Genomic DNA, 15980 nt, shown 5'->3' on the forward strand with positions numbered 1-15980 from the left:
GAAATAAAATGGTGAAATAAGGACGCTTTTGTCACATTAGAAGTAACTAAAAGGGTATTTTGGGCATTATATTATTAAAATCAAATCAAATCAATTTGGGACACCAAATCTTTTAGATATCATATTTGAATGTTCAAATATCCAAAATTTCTACAGGCGAACGCCTTAATAAAAACCCTAAACGCTTAAGTCCGAGCATCGTTAATTCTCCAACCATAATTTTCTTGTGAATCCCGAGCACATAAATATTCCTACCAAAAGCCCTCGTTCCACCCACAAAACTCCCCTTAAGAAACTCATAATTGTTGTTTCATTCCTCTAAGTATTTGAACCCTCAATCGATCGCTCAACAAAATTCCGAACCGTAGATTACTTGAAACAGCTAATTAGGAATTGCAGTCGTAATCAGCCTTAAGAATTTGACCATCTTCTGCTGAAATTGAAACTCAATCTTCAAAGTCAACAGTTGTATGCATGTATGATAGTTGATGTAAATTTTGTCGGATTTGTAGAGAGTTGCAAGAACCCAAAAACAATTGGGATGGAGACGAATAAAATTCGATTCATAAGGTGAAATACTGTCATTATGTTTCAAAGGTTACTTTGAACTGGGAATATGTTTATAATCCTACTTATGATTTTGAAAACAGTGAATGTTGTTTTATGACTTTGAAACAATGAATTATGTTTATGACTTTGATACACTCTCGTTATATTTTATAAGGTGAATCAATATATGTTTCATAAGGTGAGTTTGTTTATGTTTCATAAAGTGAATCTGATTCACAAGATGAATCTGTTTACTTATTGAATATATTTAAATCGGGTTAGAAGTCGTCCCGTACCAGATATAGAGCTCCCAAACACAATACCGGGAAAGTACTGTATGCGGAACCTCAATATCCACTCGTTTATTAGCTAAAGGGCAATTGGCGCATACAATACGTCTTTCTTGCCAAGGAATCTTCTTTTTAGAATTTATTGTTACGATGGTGAAGAAATTGAATCAACGGTATCAAATGCAAGCTCTGATAAAGTTTTATTCTTATTTATGGAGTACAACGACCTAAAGTAGCCACCAAACACGAGAGCAAGAATTTGCAGAAAATAGGGACTTTCTGCTTTGTTACGCAACTTTAAACGCAATCAATTATTAAATTATATCAACAATATTGCACGTTTGCTCAACGTCCAGGTCTGTTTCGATAACATCAAACAAATCGTAATCATTAAATTCACCATGAACACAATTGTCGTTTGAATCCCACCGTTTTTAGTTCAATTTCTTGTTGAAAATTTTCGAGTTTGGTCTGTAATCTTGAAAACAATATATGCAAACTTGTAATCGAATTGGTTTTGCCGTATCTTGTAAATAACAAATTGACGAGGATGATTGTATGAAACGGATAATTATGATAGATAAATGAGATAATTATCTGGTTCCAAACAAGAAGATCAGGTCAAAACATGGAATCACTACAATGTCCTTTTCAGATAAAAAAAAAACTTTATTTATCATGGCCATATAATCAAAATCTAATTATGGATGAGATTGGTTTTTACGGTTCTCAATTTTTTCATGATTCTCATTTGATTACCATCGTACATGTGTGTATATATATATATATATATACACACACAAATATGTTTGTAATATTAAAGATGTTTAAATGTGGAATTGTAATTGTTTTTTAGTATTTAATAGACCATTATTTTTAGTGTTATCTATACTACATTATAAAGCATTTGACAAATACTCTTAAAAACTATTTTTTATATATGAAGTTCTGTTTATTGATACATATTACTTAAAATTCGAGATTACAAGTAAACTATGCATAAATATAACTTATTAAAATTTAATGTTTGAATTCGTATAATTAACTGCAGATAAACATAATCAATTACATAATAAACATCTCAATTTTAAATATAAAAAATTTAAAATATAATTAAGATAATCATTGAATTATACGTATAATAAAATACTTAATTATTATCTTATAAAAAATTATATTATTAAACCAAAATAATTTATTTTGTTATTAAATCTAAATTAAATTACAATAAAAATTTTGAATTAATAAAATTACATAAAACAAGGAAAATTTTTAAATAGTTAATTTAATAATAATATAGAAATATTTTTTAAAATTTTTATGAATAAAAACATTATCGTTTTGTCAAAATCATATAAAATCGTATTATATCGACATAGACAATAAATAAAAACATTATCTTGATATATTTCGCTATATTATAAGACTATTTGACTGGTTTGTTTTAATAGTTGGATTAAGGATGGTTTTAAAGTGGGATTGTTAGTTGGATTCCAAGCCGAATGACCAAAAGACAAAGGCAGCCGGCTCCCCCTTAGCATCTACTTATGAATAGTACAACCAACTTATCATCCAAAATGTAAGCATAGAGTGATAAGTCGATATACTTATCACCCACTCTCAATTTCCAATTGCTACAAAATTCTCCCATATCCTCTTCAATAATGTCTTATTTTTTTTCTAATTTTTTCCGCACGATAGGTAAGATAAACCCCACACACAGACACACACACACACATATATATATATATATATATACAATTATATATGTATATATAAGTGTGTAGAGAGAGAGACCCTGTCTGTATTCTTCTACCTCGACCTCCTCCTTTCTTCATCTCTCTTCCATCGTCAAGCGATCTTGCTAAGGTGAATCCTTTTCAGCTCAATCTCTGTGTTTTCTTGGAATATTTTGCTTAAAGTACTCTTTTTTTCCTCTCTCTCTACACACACACACACACACACATATATATATATGTATATGTATATGTAACTATAATTAATTCTTGACTTGCTTTGGTCTTCCCATTTGCAAACCCTTTTCTTTCTTTTGCATCTTCAGTTCCCAGTGTTTAAAGTTGCTTTCTTCTGTTTGATCTGTCAAAGTTTTCTCCCCTCCTTTCCAATAAAAAAATTCAGGGTTTTTGTGATTTAGTTAGATTGAAGATGAAGGATCTAATTTTGGGTTAAAGGGTTTTCAAATATTTTCATTTTACTTTTTTTTTTATAAATCTTGAAATTTGTGTCCAAGCATTAAATGTTTTCTTTTTTGTGAACCTGGTCCTAGCAATAAATAATTGATTAACTTATTTGGGTAATCTTTCAAGTGTTTGGATGAAGCTAAGGGTAGCCGACCTTGTATTTCTTTTCTTACTTTCTGGGTTTTTTACAGATCTGCTTCGTTAGAACCCTAATTTCGTTTTCTTGATTTTGGGGACGGCGGAGCTGCAATGTCGTCTCTAAGTAGAGAGCTTGTGTTCTTGATCTTACAGTTTCTCGATGAAGAGAAATTTAAGGAAACTGTTCATAAGTAAGTGTTTGAATACCCATATTTGTCGATGAATTAGGTTTTTATGTTCTTAAATCTTTAGTACTTTTTGTGAACTTATATGTTTGTTTTTTTGCCTCTGTTTTTCTGGGATTTTATCATAGGTTGGAACAAGAATCAGGCTTTTTCTTTAACATGAAGTATTTTGAGGATGAAGTGCAAAATGGGAATTGGGATGATGTTGAGAAATACCTTTCTGGGTTCACAAAAGTGGACGATAATCGGTATTCGATGAAGATCTTTTTCGAAATTAGGAAGCAGAAGTATCTTGAAGCATTGGATAAGTAAGCCTTTTCTTTCAAGTGAATTTAAACTTGTTTTGTGTGAATCTTTGAGCTTAAATAATGGTGAGTGTTCGAATTTAGCTTGTTTCATATGAATCTTTGAGCTTAAATAATGGTGGGTATTTGAATTTCTGTAATTTATATGAATCTTTCAGCTTAAATAATGGTGGGTGTTTGAATTTAAACCTATTTTGTCTGAATCTTTGAGCTTAAATAATTGTGGTTATTTGAGTTTATGTAATATGTGTGAATCTTTGAGCTTAAATAACGGTGGGTATTTGAATTTATGTAATTTAGGCATGATCGATCAAAGGCTGTCGAAATTCTTGTGAAGGATCTTAAAGTTTTCGCTTCATTTAACGAAGAGCTTTTCAAGGAGATAACTCAGTTGTTAACTTTGGAGAATTTTAGGTACGTTAAAGCGTAAATGTTGAAGATTTCGAATACTAGATGGTGGTAGGAATGTTTCTTTATAACTCTTTTTCTATTGGTGTTGAAGGGAAAATGAGCAATTGTCGAAATATGGAGATACAAAATCAGCGAGAGCTATAATGTTGGTTGAGCTCAAGAAGCTTATTGAAGCAAATCCTCTTTTCCGTGACAAATTGCAGTTTCCAAATCTTAAGAATTCTAGGTTACGAACTCTAATTAACCAAAGGTATGCCGTATAAGCGTTTTATGTCGGCATAATCATTACGTTGACAAGAATGTGGATGGAGTTTTATACAAGGCAAAATGCATTAATTTTTTTTTCCTCTCATTGGATGTAATAAAGTTTCAAAATTTCCTATTTTGTACCCATTTAGACCGGTACCCTACTGATTCTGTAACATTTGATGACATGTACACCCATATACGTATAGGGTTATGGCGAAGTGAACGATGAACTTGACATTTACGTCATCAAATGGTACACGATCAACACGTTACAGGGCCAAATGTGTAAAACATAGAAAATTTTGATAACAAAAAACTTTGTTACTTTAAACAGGAACTAACACAAGCTTCATTGCATTTTGATGTATTTTGCCCTTATATATATATGTGTGTGTGTGTGTGTGTGTGTGTGTGTGTGTTAAACTGATATTATCTATTTCTTGGTGCAGCTTGAATTGGCAGCACCAACTTTGTAAAAACCCAAGGCCAAATCCAGATATCAAAACTTTGTTTGTAGACCATTCGTGTGGACAACCAAATGGTGCACGTGCTCCATCACCTGCAAATAATCCACTTCTTGGACCATTGCCTAAAGCTGGTGGCTTTCCTCCTTTGGGTGCACATGGGGTTTGTTTTATGCCCTACTTAACTTTGTTCATTGACGTAATTAGTGAAGTAGCAGAAAGTTCATTTAGGAACCATTAATATTTTGAGAACCAAGAAAACCATCTATTGAATGCACCATTCATTATGAATATACCCAAGTATTCATGAATTTATCACAATATTCATCATGAATAATGCATGAATAGTTGGTTTTCACGGTTCTCAATATATTTACAGTTCTCAAATGAACCTGCCCCTAGTGAAGTATATAAGTTTCGACAACTTTTGACCTTATTGGTGTATTAATGTTGCAGCCTTTTCAACCTACACCAGGTCCAGTCCCGACCCCTCTTGCTGGTTGGATGTCTAATCCTCCAACCGTATCTCATCCGAGTGTATCTGGTAGTGCAATTGGTCTTGGTGGTCCATCTATTCCAGGTCATTTTTCTATGCAAGTTCAAAAAAGATGCTTCATATTATCTGATTACTACCCCTTAACACTTCTGTTTGATTTGAGACTTACAGCCGCTTTGAAGCATCCGAGAACTCCACCGACAAATCCTTCTTTAGATTTCCCATCTGGGGATTCCGATCATATGAGCAAAAGAACAAGAACCATGGGTATAAATGAGGAGGTAATTTGAGGTGAATGTTTGAATAGTATTTATGTCTTAATGGAAACAACTGCTCTACTCTTTCGGGTGGTGGTCAGGTCCGTGTACATTATCGGACCCTACTTTCGAATGGATGAAATGGGTTCATTTAGTTTGCTTGAATAGTATTTATTTAGCTAGATTATGAGCATTGCAAGAGTGAAATTTGTGGCTATGTTGCATTACGCAGGTAAATCTACCAATTAATGTGATGCCCGTTTCATTCCCGGGCCATGGTAGTCATAGTCAAGCTTTTAATGCACCCGATGATTTGCCCAAGACGGTTGCACGAACTTTGAACCAGGGTTCATCTCCTATGAGTATGGATTTTCATCCTATTCAACAGACGTTACTTTTAGGTAATCATGCATCTTTTGGCTATTGTCAACATTTATGGGTGGGGAATGGAAATGATAATCATTCATCCTATTGAATATTGACTTTGTTGTTACATGAATATGATGCACCAGTCGGAACAAATGTGGGCGACATCGGATTGTGGGAAGTTGGTTCTCGGGACAAATTGGTTCTTCGAAATTTCAAAGTGTGGGACCTCAGTGCTTGTTCGATGCCTATGCAGGTTTTAAACATTTTACTTATGATTCCATTCATGTCTTCAGATACCTTTCGACTTCTCATAGTGATCTTATCGTTTTACTGAACTTAGGCTGCTTTGGTCAAAGATCCTGGCGTCTCCGTGAACCGTGTAATATGGAGCCCAGATGGTTCATTGTTTGGTAAGTCCTGCTAAATCGCTATATTTAGTCAATATTATTAGGGTAAAATGCATCAAAATGCACAGAAGTTTGTCTTGGTTCCTATTTAATGTAACGAAGTTTTAAAATTTCCTACTTTTTAAACCCATTTTTACCAGTAACCTGTTGATCTTGTAAGATTTGATGACATGGAGGTCAAGTTTACTGTCCACTTCTTTTGTAAACCTTTCTTAAATTGGTGTCCATGTCATCAAATGTAACTGGATCATCAAGTTAAGTGGCATTTGCTTTGTTAACTCATGTGCACCTAGTAGATAATTAATCGGTCTGATTTCATTTCACGTGAACAGGAGTTGCATATTCAAGGCACATTGTACAAATATATTCGTATCACGGGGGTGATGACGTTAGACAACATCTTGAGGTTTGTTTAGTTCCTTTTTTGCTGCTACTCTATGTATTCTTGCGTGCACGTTTGATGACGGTTGATTCTTTTTGTTGTAGATTGATGCCCATGTCGGTGGGGTAAACGATCTTGCATTCTCTCATCCTAATAAGCAGCTTTGTGTGATAACTTGTGGAGATGATAAGACCATCAAGGTTTGCTCGACATAGAACTTGTTTTCGATGAACTATAATAATATGCCCCTAGGGTGTAGTGTAGTTGGTTCCGGGGTGGTATGCTTTCACAAACAGGCAGGGTGGTGTCCTTTGAGGATCGGGCTCTTGAGCTGACCCCAATTACCAAAATTTCTAGATCCGCTGCTGCTGGCGGGTGGTGTGGGCCTGCTCAGCGGTTGCTGGCTATAAACCCTTTTTAACCAAGTTATACTTGATAATCCATAATGATACTAATCGAGATTATGCTGTCTCGTTTATTTTCCGGTGATAGTAGGTATGGGATGCTGCAACTGGTGCAAGACAATACACTTTTGAAGGTCACGATGCTCCTGTATATTCCGTATGCCCGCACTATAAAGAGAACATTCAGGTAACTTATTTGTGTTTCCGATTGTTGTTCTCGGTACCCTTTTCTCAAGCCAAGGGTGTTTATTGAAACAACGGCTCTACTTGTTGGGGTTGAAGTTAGGTCTGCTTACATCCACCCCTGAACTCGACCTCACCTCCGGGTGGGGACTAAGCTTGTTTGGTTTATTATGTACTCAAAACTTCTATTTTCGTCAGTTCATATTTTCAACGGCTCTTGATGGGAAGATAAAAGCTTGGTTATATGATAACATGGGATCCCGAGTTGATTACGAGGCTCCCGGTCGCTGGTGCACGACTATGGCGTACAGTGCGGATGGAACGAGGTTTGGTGAATTTTGACTAACGATTTTGTGCTATATGCAATCATCCGTTCTAAATAATGTTCCGGGTTGTAATTGTTTTCTTTTCTCGATCGGAAATTTTAGACTTTTTTCATGTGGGACAAGTAAAGATGGGGAATCACACATTGTGGAATGGAATGAAAGTGAAGGAGCTGTGAAAAGGACATATCTTGGGTTCCGTAAACGATCTCTAGGTGTTGTCCAATTCGATACAACTAAAAACCGATTTTTGGCAGCTGGTGATGATTTCTCGATTAAGTACTGGGATATGGACAACACTCAACTTTTGATGAGTGTTGATGCTGATGGGGGTCTTCCGGTAATTTCGTTTATCTCACAATAAAGACTTGATATTAAGTGAAGTGTTTTATAACTGGTTCCTTTACTTGTTCTAATCTTTTTAATCGATTCGAAATTGAAGGCAAGCCCACGAATCCGATTTAACAAGGATGGCGCGTTATTAGCGGTTTCGTCAAACGAAAATGGAATCAAAATCTTGGCGAATTCTGATGGTCTTCGATTGCTTCGGACTTTTGAGAATCTTTCTTATGATGCTGCTTCAAGAACACCCGAAGCTGCAAAGGTAGCTGCGTGTGATTAAGTGAAGAAATCGTGAGCAATCTTTTTGTATCGCTAATTACCATCTGATATCTGTTTGTTTAATTGTTATCTGCAGCCTGCCATAAATACGATATCTGCCGCCGCTGCCGCTGCAGCTGCCGCCACTAGTGGTGGATTAGCTGAAAGGGTTGCCTCCGTTGGCTCTATCTCTGGAGTGGTCAGTGTTCATATTCAACTTAGAACAATATTTACATAGGGCACAGGTTGATTTTAGAACCGTGAAAACCAACTATTCATGATGAATATACCTAAATATTCATCATGAATATCATGCATATTCATGATATTCATTATGAATACTCATCATGAATAATTCATGAGTAGTTGGTTCTCAAAGTTCTCAAAATATTTACGGGTTGTAAAGGAACTTTCCCGTATCCATATATTTCTTTAATATATATATATATATATATATATATATATTCTTGCAATTTAATAGTTTATAAATATGGTTATGGTAGAATGGAGATACCAGAAACATGACCGATGTAAAACCACGAATTACTGAAGAATCAAATGACAAATCAAAGATTTGGAAGCTCACGGAGATAAGTGAATCTTCTCAGTGTCGGTCACTGAAGCTTCCGGAAAACATGAGAGTAACAAAGGTATGTTATGGCAACATGTTTACAAAAGTAGTCGTTTTTGCACAAAGAAGAGCCGAAAGTTTCATAATTTCTTTATTCTTTTTATTGTTTAGATATCGAGGCTGATATATACGAACTCCGGAAATGCCATTTTGGCATTAGCATCAAATGCTATTCATTTATTATGGAAATGGCAACGTAATGAGCGTAACTCAAGTGGCAAGGTAAGGTTGATGCTTATTAAGATACAAGTTTCATAATCCGTAGTCAACAGCAGAGATGCACAAAAGCCCGGCCCAAAGCCTAGGTCCAGTCCTAACAGCCCGATCTGGTCTATTTTTACACCCAAAGGGCTCAGGCTCTTTCTTTGCTTGCTGAAAATGGGCTTGGGGATCTTGGGCCTAGGCCCAGTCCTTAAAGCCTGATGGGGACTATTTTTACACCCAAATGGCCCGGGATCTTTTTTTCTGTTTACTGAAAGTGGGCTTGGAAGACTCGGGCCTAGGCCCCATAAAGCCTGGGCCTTTTGCGGATCTAGTCAACAGTTCATAATTCACGACCCATTTTGCAGGCAACAGCCGGCATTTCCCCACAACTATGGCAACCTTCAAGCGGGATTTTAATGACGAATGACGTGGCTGACATGAACCCGGAAGAATCCGTGTCTTGTTTTGCTCTGTCCAAAAATGATTCGTATGTGATGTCAGCATCAGGAGGAAAGATTTCTTTGTTTAACATGATGACTTTCAAGGTAATGTTGTTCTTTCTTTTCTACCACTTGAAGTAGCTTCTTAGAAAACTTGCTTATAGCTAACTAAATGGGGCTTTTTCAATAAGCTTAAAGAATATGCTGGCTTATAAGCTAACTTATGGTTACCAAACACGACCTTTCAACATCTTGAATTGATTCGATTAATACGGGCAACTGCAGACAATGACAACATTCATGGCTCCGCCCCCAGCGGCAACGTTTCTTGCTTTCCATCCTCAAGATAATAACATCATTGCTATTGGTATGGATGACTCCACAATCCAGATCTATAACGTTCGTGTCGATGAGGTACGTATCACAGACTTTGACAAGTTTTCGATACACACACGCACACACACACACCCAATTCATTCTGATTATGATTTCTGCTCACACTTTTGCACAAGTTTGGGGGACCTTCACGGACAACCCCCTCTACCCTTTGGGGCAGAGGACAAGTCTGCCTACATCCCACCCCTCCGAGATCCTACTTTTAAGCGGTATATACCGAGTTTGTTTGGTTTAGTTTTTTTTCTAATCATCATTTTCGGCATAAAGGTGAAAAGCAAACTTAAAGGCCACTCCAAAAAAATCACTGGGCTTGCCTTCTCTCACGTGCTCAACGTTCTTGTCTCGTCTGGTGCAGATTCTCAGGTTCGTAAAGATCAAGGACGTCGTGAATGCTTAATTTTGACGTATTACTAATGTTCTTTATGATTTTTAGCGGAATTTTGATGAGAATATACATTAATTTATTCCGTTTATGTGTAATATTCTTGTTTTAGATTTGTGTATGGAGTTCTGATGGATGGGAAAAGCAAAAAGCTAAATACTTGCAACTTCCTCCGGGGAGGACAACGGCTGCACAGTCTGATACACGAGTGCAGTTTCATCATGATCAGATCCATTTTCTTGTAGTCCACGAGACTCAGCTGGCTATATACGAAACATCCAAACTAGAATGCGTAAAACAGGTGAGAAACTCGATTCTTGATCATCTTTTATTATGTCCTGTCTTCGATGGAAATAGTCCCACTATAATAAAATCGGTTTTATAGGACGTCGGATATGTCTAAATGTCTTAATAGACTGCTTTATTGAGCCAAACAATTGTGGATCTTGTGTAAAGGTGTTACAATAAGTTGATATGACGCTCTTTTAGCACAATTTTGAAACAAAGTGTTCTATTTGTCTTTTTATATGACATTATTTGAAAAATGCTTTATGAAAAGGGGTGTTTAGTATTCTTTAAAAAAAGCTAATAGGACACTTTATTTTAAAGTAAGTCCTAAAAAACTTGTTTGGCTGCCCAAATACATCCTATCAGATATTGTAACACCTTTATACAGGACACACAATTGTTTGGTTCTATGAATTTAAGTCTTACGAAGCAGTCTATTATGACATTTAGACATATTTGATGTTCTATAAAGTTGATTTTGTTGTAGTGTCACCCCTGGACCCCACCTTCGGGTGGATATATTGGGCTCGCTTGTTTTGTTTATCTTGTTCTTGACAAAATTATATATTTTTCTTGTTCCAATTGTTGCTTCTTCAGTGGGTCCAACGTGAATCTTCTGCCCCTATATCGCACGCCACGTTTTCATGCGATAGTCAGTTGGTTTACGCATGTTTTGCGGATGCAACTGTATGTGTGTTCACTGCGTCTCACCTTCGCCTCCGCTGTCGCATTAATCCATCTGTTTATCTTTCCCCGAGTGTCCTCAGGTGAAATTCTTTAACGAAGTTCAGTTTTGGTATGCTTTTACCCCTCTACCCAACTTGCACAACAATTCTCAAACCTTCTAGCGTTTTTTGCAGCAATCTAAACGTGCACCCAATGGTAATTGCGGCTCACCCACAAGAACCAAACCAGTTTGCACTAGGCCTTTCAGACGGTGTGGTTCATGTTTTCGAACCACTTGAATCAGAAGGCAAATGGGGGGTGCCACCACCTGCAGAAAACGGGTCAACAAGCAATGTAGCGGCATCGTCACCGGTCGGAGGTTCGGGATCGGAACAAGGGCAAAGATGACGGAATCGTCTGCAGCAACACAAGTTCTTTTAAACGCTTGTTTTGCTGGCGGTTTCGAAGATTTAGGGGTGTTGCTGGTGTTTATTGACCTGTAGATCTAACTTGGTTGTGTGCAAGATTTAGGTTAAGTGTTTCTAGGGTTCCAAATTCAAAATGGTGAAATGTTGTTTATTTTGTATTTCCATGATAAGGAATCCATAAAGTTGCTTCCTTTTTTTGGGATTATTGACGAAAACTGTATGAAAAAGTGTTGTGTTAGAAGTTCGGTCTCGAAATTGTCGAATTGAAAACGATGGCTTGGTAAGTTCATGCATTTTACTATGCAACCTGCAAAAACGGTTTGGGTTGCGGATGACCCTGATGAAGCCGGATTGGTGGTCCATAACCCATCCGAAGAGTTTGTGGTTGGATCAGATCTTTTATCCGAAGAGTTGTGGTTAGATCAGATCTTTCATGTGCACATAAAGCATGGGTCTATTCTTGAACCGGGCATGGATCGGCCTTGAATATCTCCTTCCATGTTGCCCTCTAACCCTGGATCAGGTTAGACAAACCGAGCCTGGTTCATGCTTGAGTTATGGTTGGATCAGATCTTTCATGAGCATATAAAGCCCGGGTCTATTCTTGAACCGGACACGAATCGAACTTGAATGTCTCCTTTCATTTTGCTCACTAACCCTGGATCGGGTTAAGACAAACCTAGCCTGGTTCATGCTTTTTTTTAAACGACTTCAACAAGATCATTGGACATTCAAGGATTGGCGAACCGCTTGAAAATGCGTTCACAAGCCTCTGCTAGTATAATTGAAGTGTAGATTGGTTAAGGGGGTGCACAAACGCAAGGGCTCACTGATACAAATCCCTGCTGTTATAATTGAACTATATATTGGTTAGGGGCTGCGCGAACGCATGCCCCCACTGACACAAATTATGACGTAGGTTCAACCAACTTGGGCCGACCTTAGGCAGAAGCCCCTCCGCATGGTGCAATGGAGGTCCGCAACCTAGGCCATGGACCTTCTTGATCGCCCAAAGACCCCGTCCAGGTAAGTGCCTTTTCACATTCTCGACTTCTTCTTTAATAGCTGTCCTTCCCCCTTCCGCTTCTCTCTATTTCTTCGATGTGGGATCAAATCAAATCCACCAAGCTTCTCAACCACATCAATATTCCCATTAATTAGTAATAAATTTAATTCATAGTTGGTAAATAAATAAAATTTAATAATTCTGAGTTACAAAACTTATTTTTGCGTCATAATTCAAACTTGAAATTTTTGGTTTTATAGGACAAATTGGGGCTAAAAAATATGCTTCAACACACTTACTTTCTGATGTATTTGAGTTACATAACATGCAGTTACAGTTAATCTAGATGTTTTTTTGTTGCTTGCTTTTGATCAAGAATCGAATCACTATGGTTTTTGGCAATAATATTTGACTCAAACCCTTCTCTTCAAGTGCTTGGTTACGCTGTTGTAGCATTGTTCACCTTTTTCAACGGCTTCAAGAGAAAATCTTGGTTAGCAATGACAGAGTAATTTAGTAGTTTGACATTTGTTGATGGAAGTTCAGATTATGTAATTTGATGAACTTTATGCATACTGATTATAAAAGAAAAACCAATATCAGCTAATATTGGTATCGTTTGGAGCTGTTGGAGATTCTTCGAGAATCTTATCTTGTCAGTGAGGGAGAAAACTATCATCCAGTTAGTTTTTGCAGGATAAGAGACACTTATCTATGATTTATTTTGATGGATGTTAGATAACATTAAGGCTTTGTTTGTTTCTTTAAAAGAAAAGTTCTTATCAACCTCTTATGTTTGATTCGGTAAGAGGTATAGTCGTTCAGACTGTTTGTTTTTCTCAAATTCTTAGAGCCACTTATTTCTTATTGTCTTTTTATCTGATAAGAGATAAACCAACCTCATACTTGCCTCCTCTTATTGTTCTCAATGTAATAGATAATTTCTCTCAGTTGATCCACTTGGATTATAGTAAAACTCAATTTACTATAATTAAGCGACTTCTTAATTTATATATTATTATCGATTCACCTTATTTATTTAAATGAATGTTAATTTTATAGTTTAAATGTAAATTTCACAACGATGATGGATAAATATATGAAACTGTATATATTTATATATAAATTCAATACTATAATATTCTAATGGGTAAAATTCACAATTTAAACAAATTTAGACATTTTATCAATTTATAAAAATAAACGGTCTTATTGATTCAGATTTCAAACTTCAATATTATATGTTATCAATCAGAATTGAAATAAAAGTTCAGATTTAAACCCCTCTTACAAAACAAACTCCATTTTATATCTCTAACTAAAAATTTTCAGAGTAAAATGGAAGTATTTTGACTTTATTTTAAAGGATAAAAAGCGTGGACTCTGGATATTTGACCAGTTGACCAATATGTGGATTTTTGGTCAAAAACATCAGAAATCTTAAACCCACAAAAGCCCTAATCTGTCAATCAAAACCCTAGAATCCCCTGCAAAAATCCTTCTACATCTCTCCTTGATTAGACCCTAAGTTAAGCCGCAATGGAGACGGAAAGGCGATGCTATGGTGGTGGTGGTGCTCCTCCTGTGGCAGAGACCTTGAATTGGATGGTTCAGACAGTTTTGGTTGCTCAGAAATCCGTTTGCTGGCTTCTGTTTCTGGTAAATCTATACTACATTATCATTATTATTGTTTTTCCTACAAGATCTGTGTTACCACGATTTTCTGCTACTAATTTGGGTTGTTTCTGTGCAATTTACTTCTTACTACGTTGAGTTATTGATGCCTTTGTAATACGTAAGCGTGGTTTTGATTTTGATTTGATGAGTAACGCTGCTCCAGTAAGCAGATCTTGGTAAATTGAAGGCGTTTGTTAAGAAATTCGTTATTGGTTGCTTTTTCCGGAATTACTTCAGGATCTGTTCCATTGATGTGAAATCCGGTCTAATATTCATTTTGATTTACCTTTGATTGCTTAGTATTCATTTATGTTTTGTGGTTTGACAATTGATTGCTGGCTGAAGCTTAGAACAACTGAATTTGCGATTTGTGTTGTATTTTGTTTTGATGATGGAATTTGTAAGACACTGTGTGGTGGCATTGCTTAAATCTCATCAATATGTGTTAGATCTGATTAAAAGAAGCTTCTTGCTTAGATTGGTTGGTGATGTTCATGCCATTGCAGCAGGATTCCTAAAATTGCAATAATACTCCGAGAGTTCTGAGTTTGATCTGCTGTTAATTATAGCTGTCCAAATCTTTTTGGAGGCCCTGTTACACGCATGCTAAATTAATAGATCGTATGAAATGAGCAATAAACAATATAAATATAAAATGTTTAAAATGACACAGTGAGAAGAATACCAAAGAGTCGTTTTTGTTTTTGATCAACAAATTTTGGAATTAAATAGCATCTTTTGATTGTGAAAGAAATTATATGGGTCCTTATTGAGGTCGGTTCACAGGTGGCTATATAAATCTCGACCCCAAGCTTAAGTAAAATTGGGCCCCAAAATTTTGGGAGTCGTGTTCAAGAACCAAGATTTAACATGCTAATAGATGTCCCTGACTCTACTTTACCAATTTCTATCTCGATTGCAATTTTATGATTTTGAATTTTGATCTTCCGTGGCTTGAACAAAACTGGTTGGTAGTGGCAGTACTATGAATCATGGCTTTCAATTATGTTTCCATGATTATATCGTTATTGTCATTTCAGATTGGATCCATACCCAACAATGTTGATGCCTCGACTAACTTGCTTGATGCCGAGAAGAGGTGCAACAGGATTTTTTCTTCGTTTTTGTGCTCTGCTGGCTCTTATACAAGTTGTTAAGATGGGATTTGTGTTGATGCAGGTTTCCTTTAAGTGAACTTAAGAATGTTGCAGACTCTGCTGATGAATGCAAAGATGATAGCGAAACAGAAGACGACAGTGACGATGAAGATGTTGTCGTTGGTGATGACAGTGATAACGACGCCGAAGATTCATCTGGAGACGACAATGATGATGAAGAAAGGGATCCCGACAGTGATTCTGATGCTAACGAGGATGCAGGAAGTGACGACGATGACGACGATGATGAAGATGATGATGATGACGAAGATGATGAGGATGATGATGACGATGATGACGAAGAGGAAGAGAACCAGCCACCCTTTAAGAAGAAAAAATAGGAAAAAAGTATTGTTTTCATTAAGCTCATTTGTTCCATTATCACATTTAGGCATTGAGGGTTTAGACATTAGTAGTAAGTCAAATATTTAGCTAATTTCTTGATGGATATTGAATCCATTTGGTGTTGAGAAAATGTAGCCTTTGTGTTCA

At 36.3% G+C, this 15980-nt stretch overlaps 2 protein-coding genes and 1 non-coding gene across 3 annotated transcripts; 2 read left to right on the plus strand and 1 right to left on the minus strand.

Annotated features, from left to right (window-relative positions):
• The first annotated feature begins 3202 nt into the window (after positions 1-3202).
• Positions 3203-11840, plus strand: LOC112511030 (protein TOPLESS). Its single transcript, XM_025116397.1, has 25 exons — positions 3203-3369; positions 3492-3671; positions 3969-4082; positions 4171-4329; positions 4778-4955; positions 5249-5372; positions 5460-5569; positions 5778-5946; positions 6058-6167; positions 6255-6324; positions 6654-6727; positions 6808-6903; positions 7199-7294; positions 7489-7616; positions 7719-7953; positions 8056-8217; positions 8311-8412; positions 8717-8863; positions 8956-9066; positions 9414-9593; positions 9774-9902; positions 10152-10247; positions 10379-10567; positions 11152-11321; positions 11415-11840. Exons 1-25 carry the CDS (start codon positions 3290-3292, stop codon positions 11626-11628), a joined length of 3423 nt encoding a protein of 1140 aa, XP_024972165.1. The 5' UTR covers positions 3203-3289; the 3' UTR covers positions 11629-11840.
• A 678-nt stretch (positions 11841-12518) lies between these two features.
• Positions 12519-12682, minus strand: LOC112511878. The gene has a single exon (XR_003069134.1). It is a non-coding gene; the product is annotated as a U1 spliceosomal RNA (small nuclear RNA).
• Positions 12683-14058: 1376 nt separating this feature from the next.
• LOC112511705 (phosphopantothenoylcysteine decarboxylase subunit VHS3-like) lies at positions 14059-15980 on the plus strand. The gene is made up of 3 exons (XM_025117417.1): positions 14059-14313; positions 15372-15430; positions 15511-15980. Exons 1-3 carry the CDS (start codon positions 14194-14196, stop codon positions 15827-15829), a joined length of 498 nt encoding a protein of 165 aa, XP_024973185.1. The 5' UTR covers positions 14059-14193; the 3' UTR covers positions 15830-15980.

Source organism: Cynara cardunculus (genome assembly GCF_001531365.2).
Source record: "Cynara cardunculus var. scolymus isolate 2C chromosome LG 4, CcrdV1, whole genome shotgun sequence".
NCBI lineage: Eukaryota > Viridiplantae > Streptophyta > Magnoliopsida > Asterales > Asteraceae > Cynara > Cynara cardunculus.

Bases quoted from the DNA above. Each gene is read 5' to 3' on its own strand.
- LOC112511705 (XM_025117417.1), top strand. From the start codon at position 14,194: ATGGAGACGGAAAGGCGATGCTATGGTGGTGGTGGTGCTCCTCCTGTG. The intron at 14,314-15,371 runs GTAAATCTATAC...TTGTCATTTCAG, and splicing joins TTTGCTGGCTTCTGTTTCTG to ATTGGATCCATACCCAACAA. The intron at 15,431-15,510 runs GTGCAACAGGAT...GTGTTGATGCAG, and splicing joins TTGCTTGATGCCGAGAAGAG to GTTTCCTTTAAGTGAACTTA.
- LOC112511030 (XM_025116397.1), top strand. From the start codon at position 3,290: ATGTCGTCTCTAAGTAGAGAGCTTGTGTTCTTGATCTTACAGTTTCTC. The intron at 4,083-4,170 runs GTACGTTAAAGC...TTGGTGTTGAAG, and splicing joins TTAACTTTGGAGAATTTTAG to GGAAAATGAGCAATTGTCGA. The intron at 4,956-5,248 runs GTTTGTTTTATG...TTAATGTTGCAG, and splicing joins CTCCTTTGGGTGCACATGGG to CCTTTTCAACCTACACCAGG.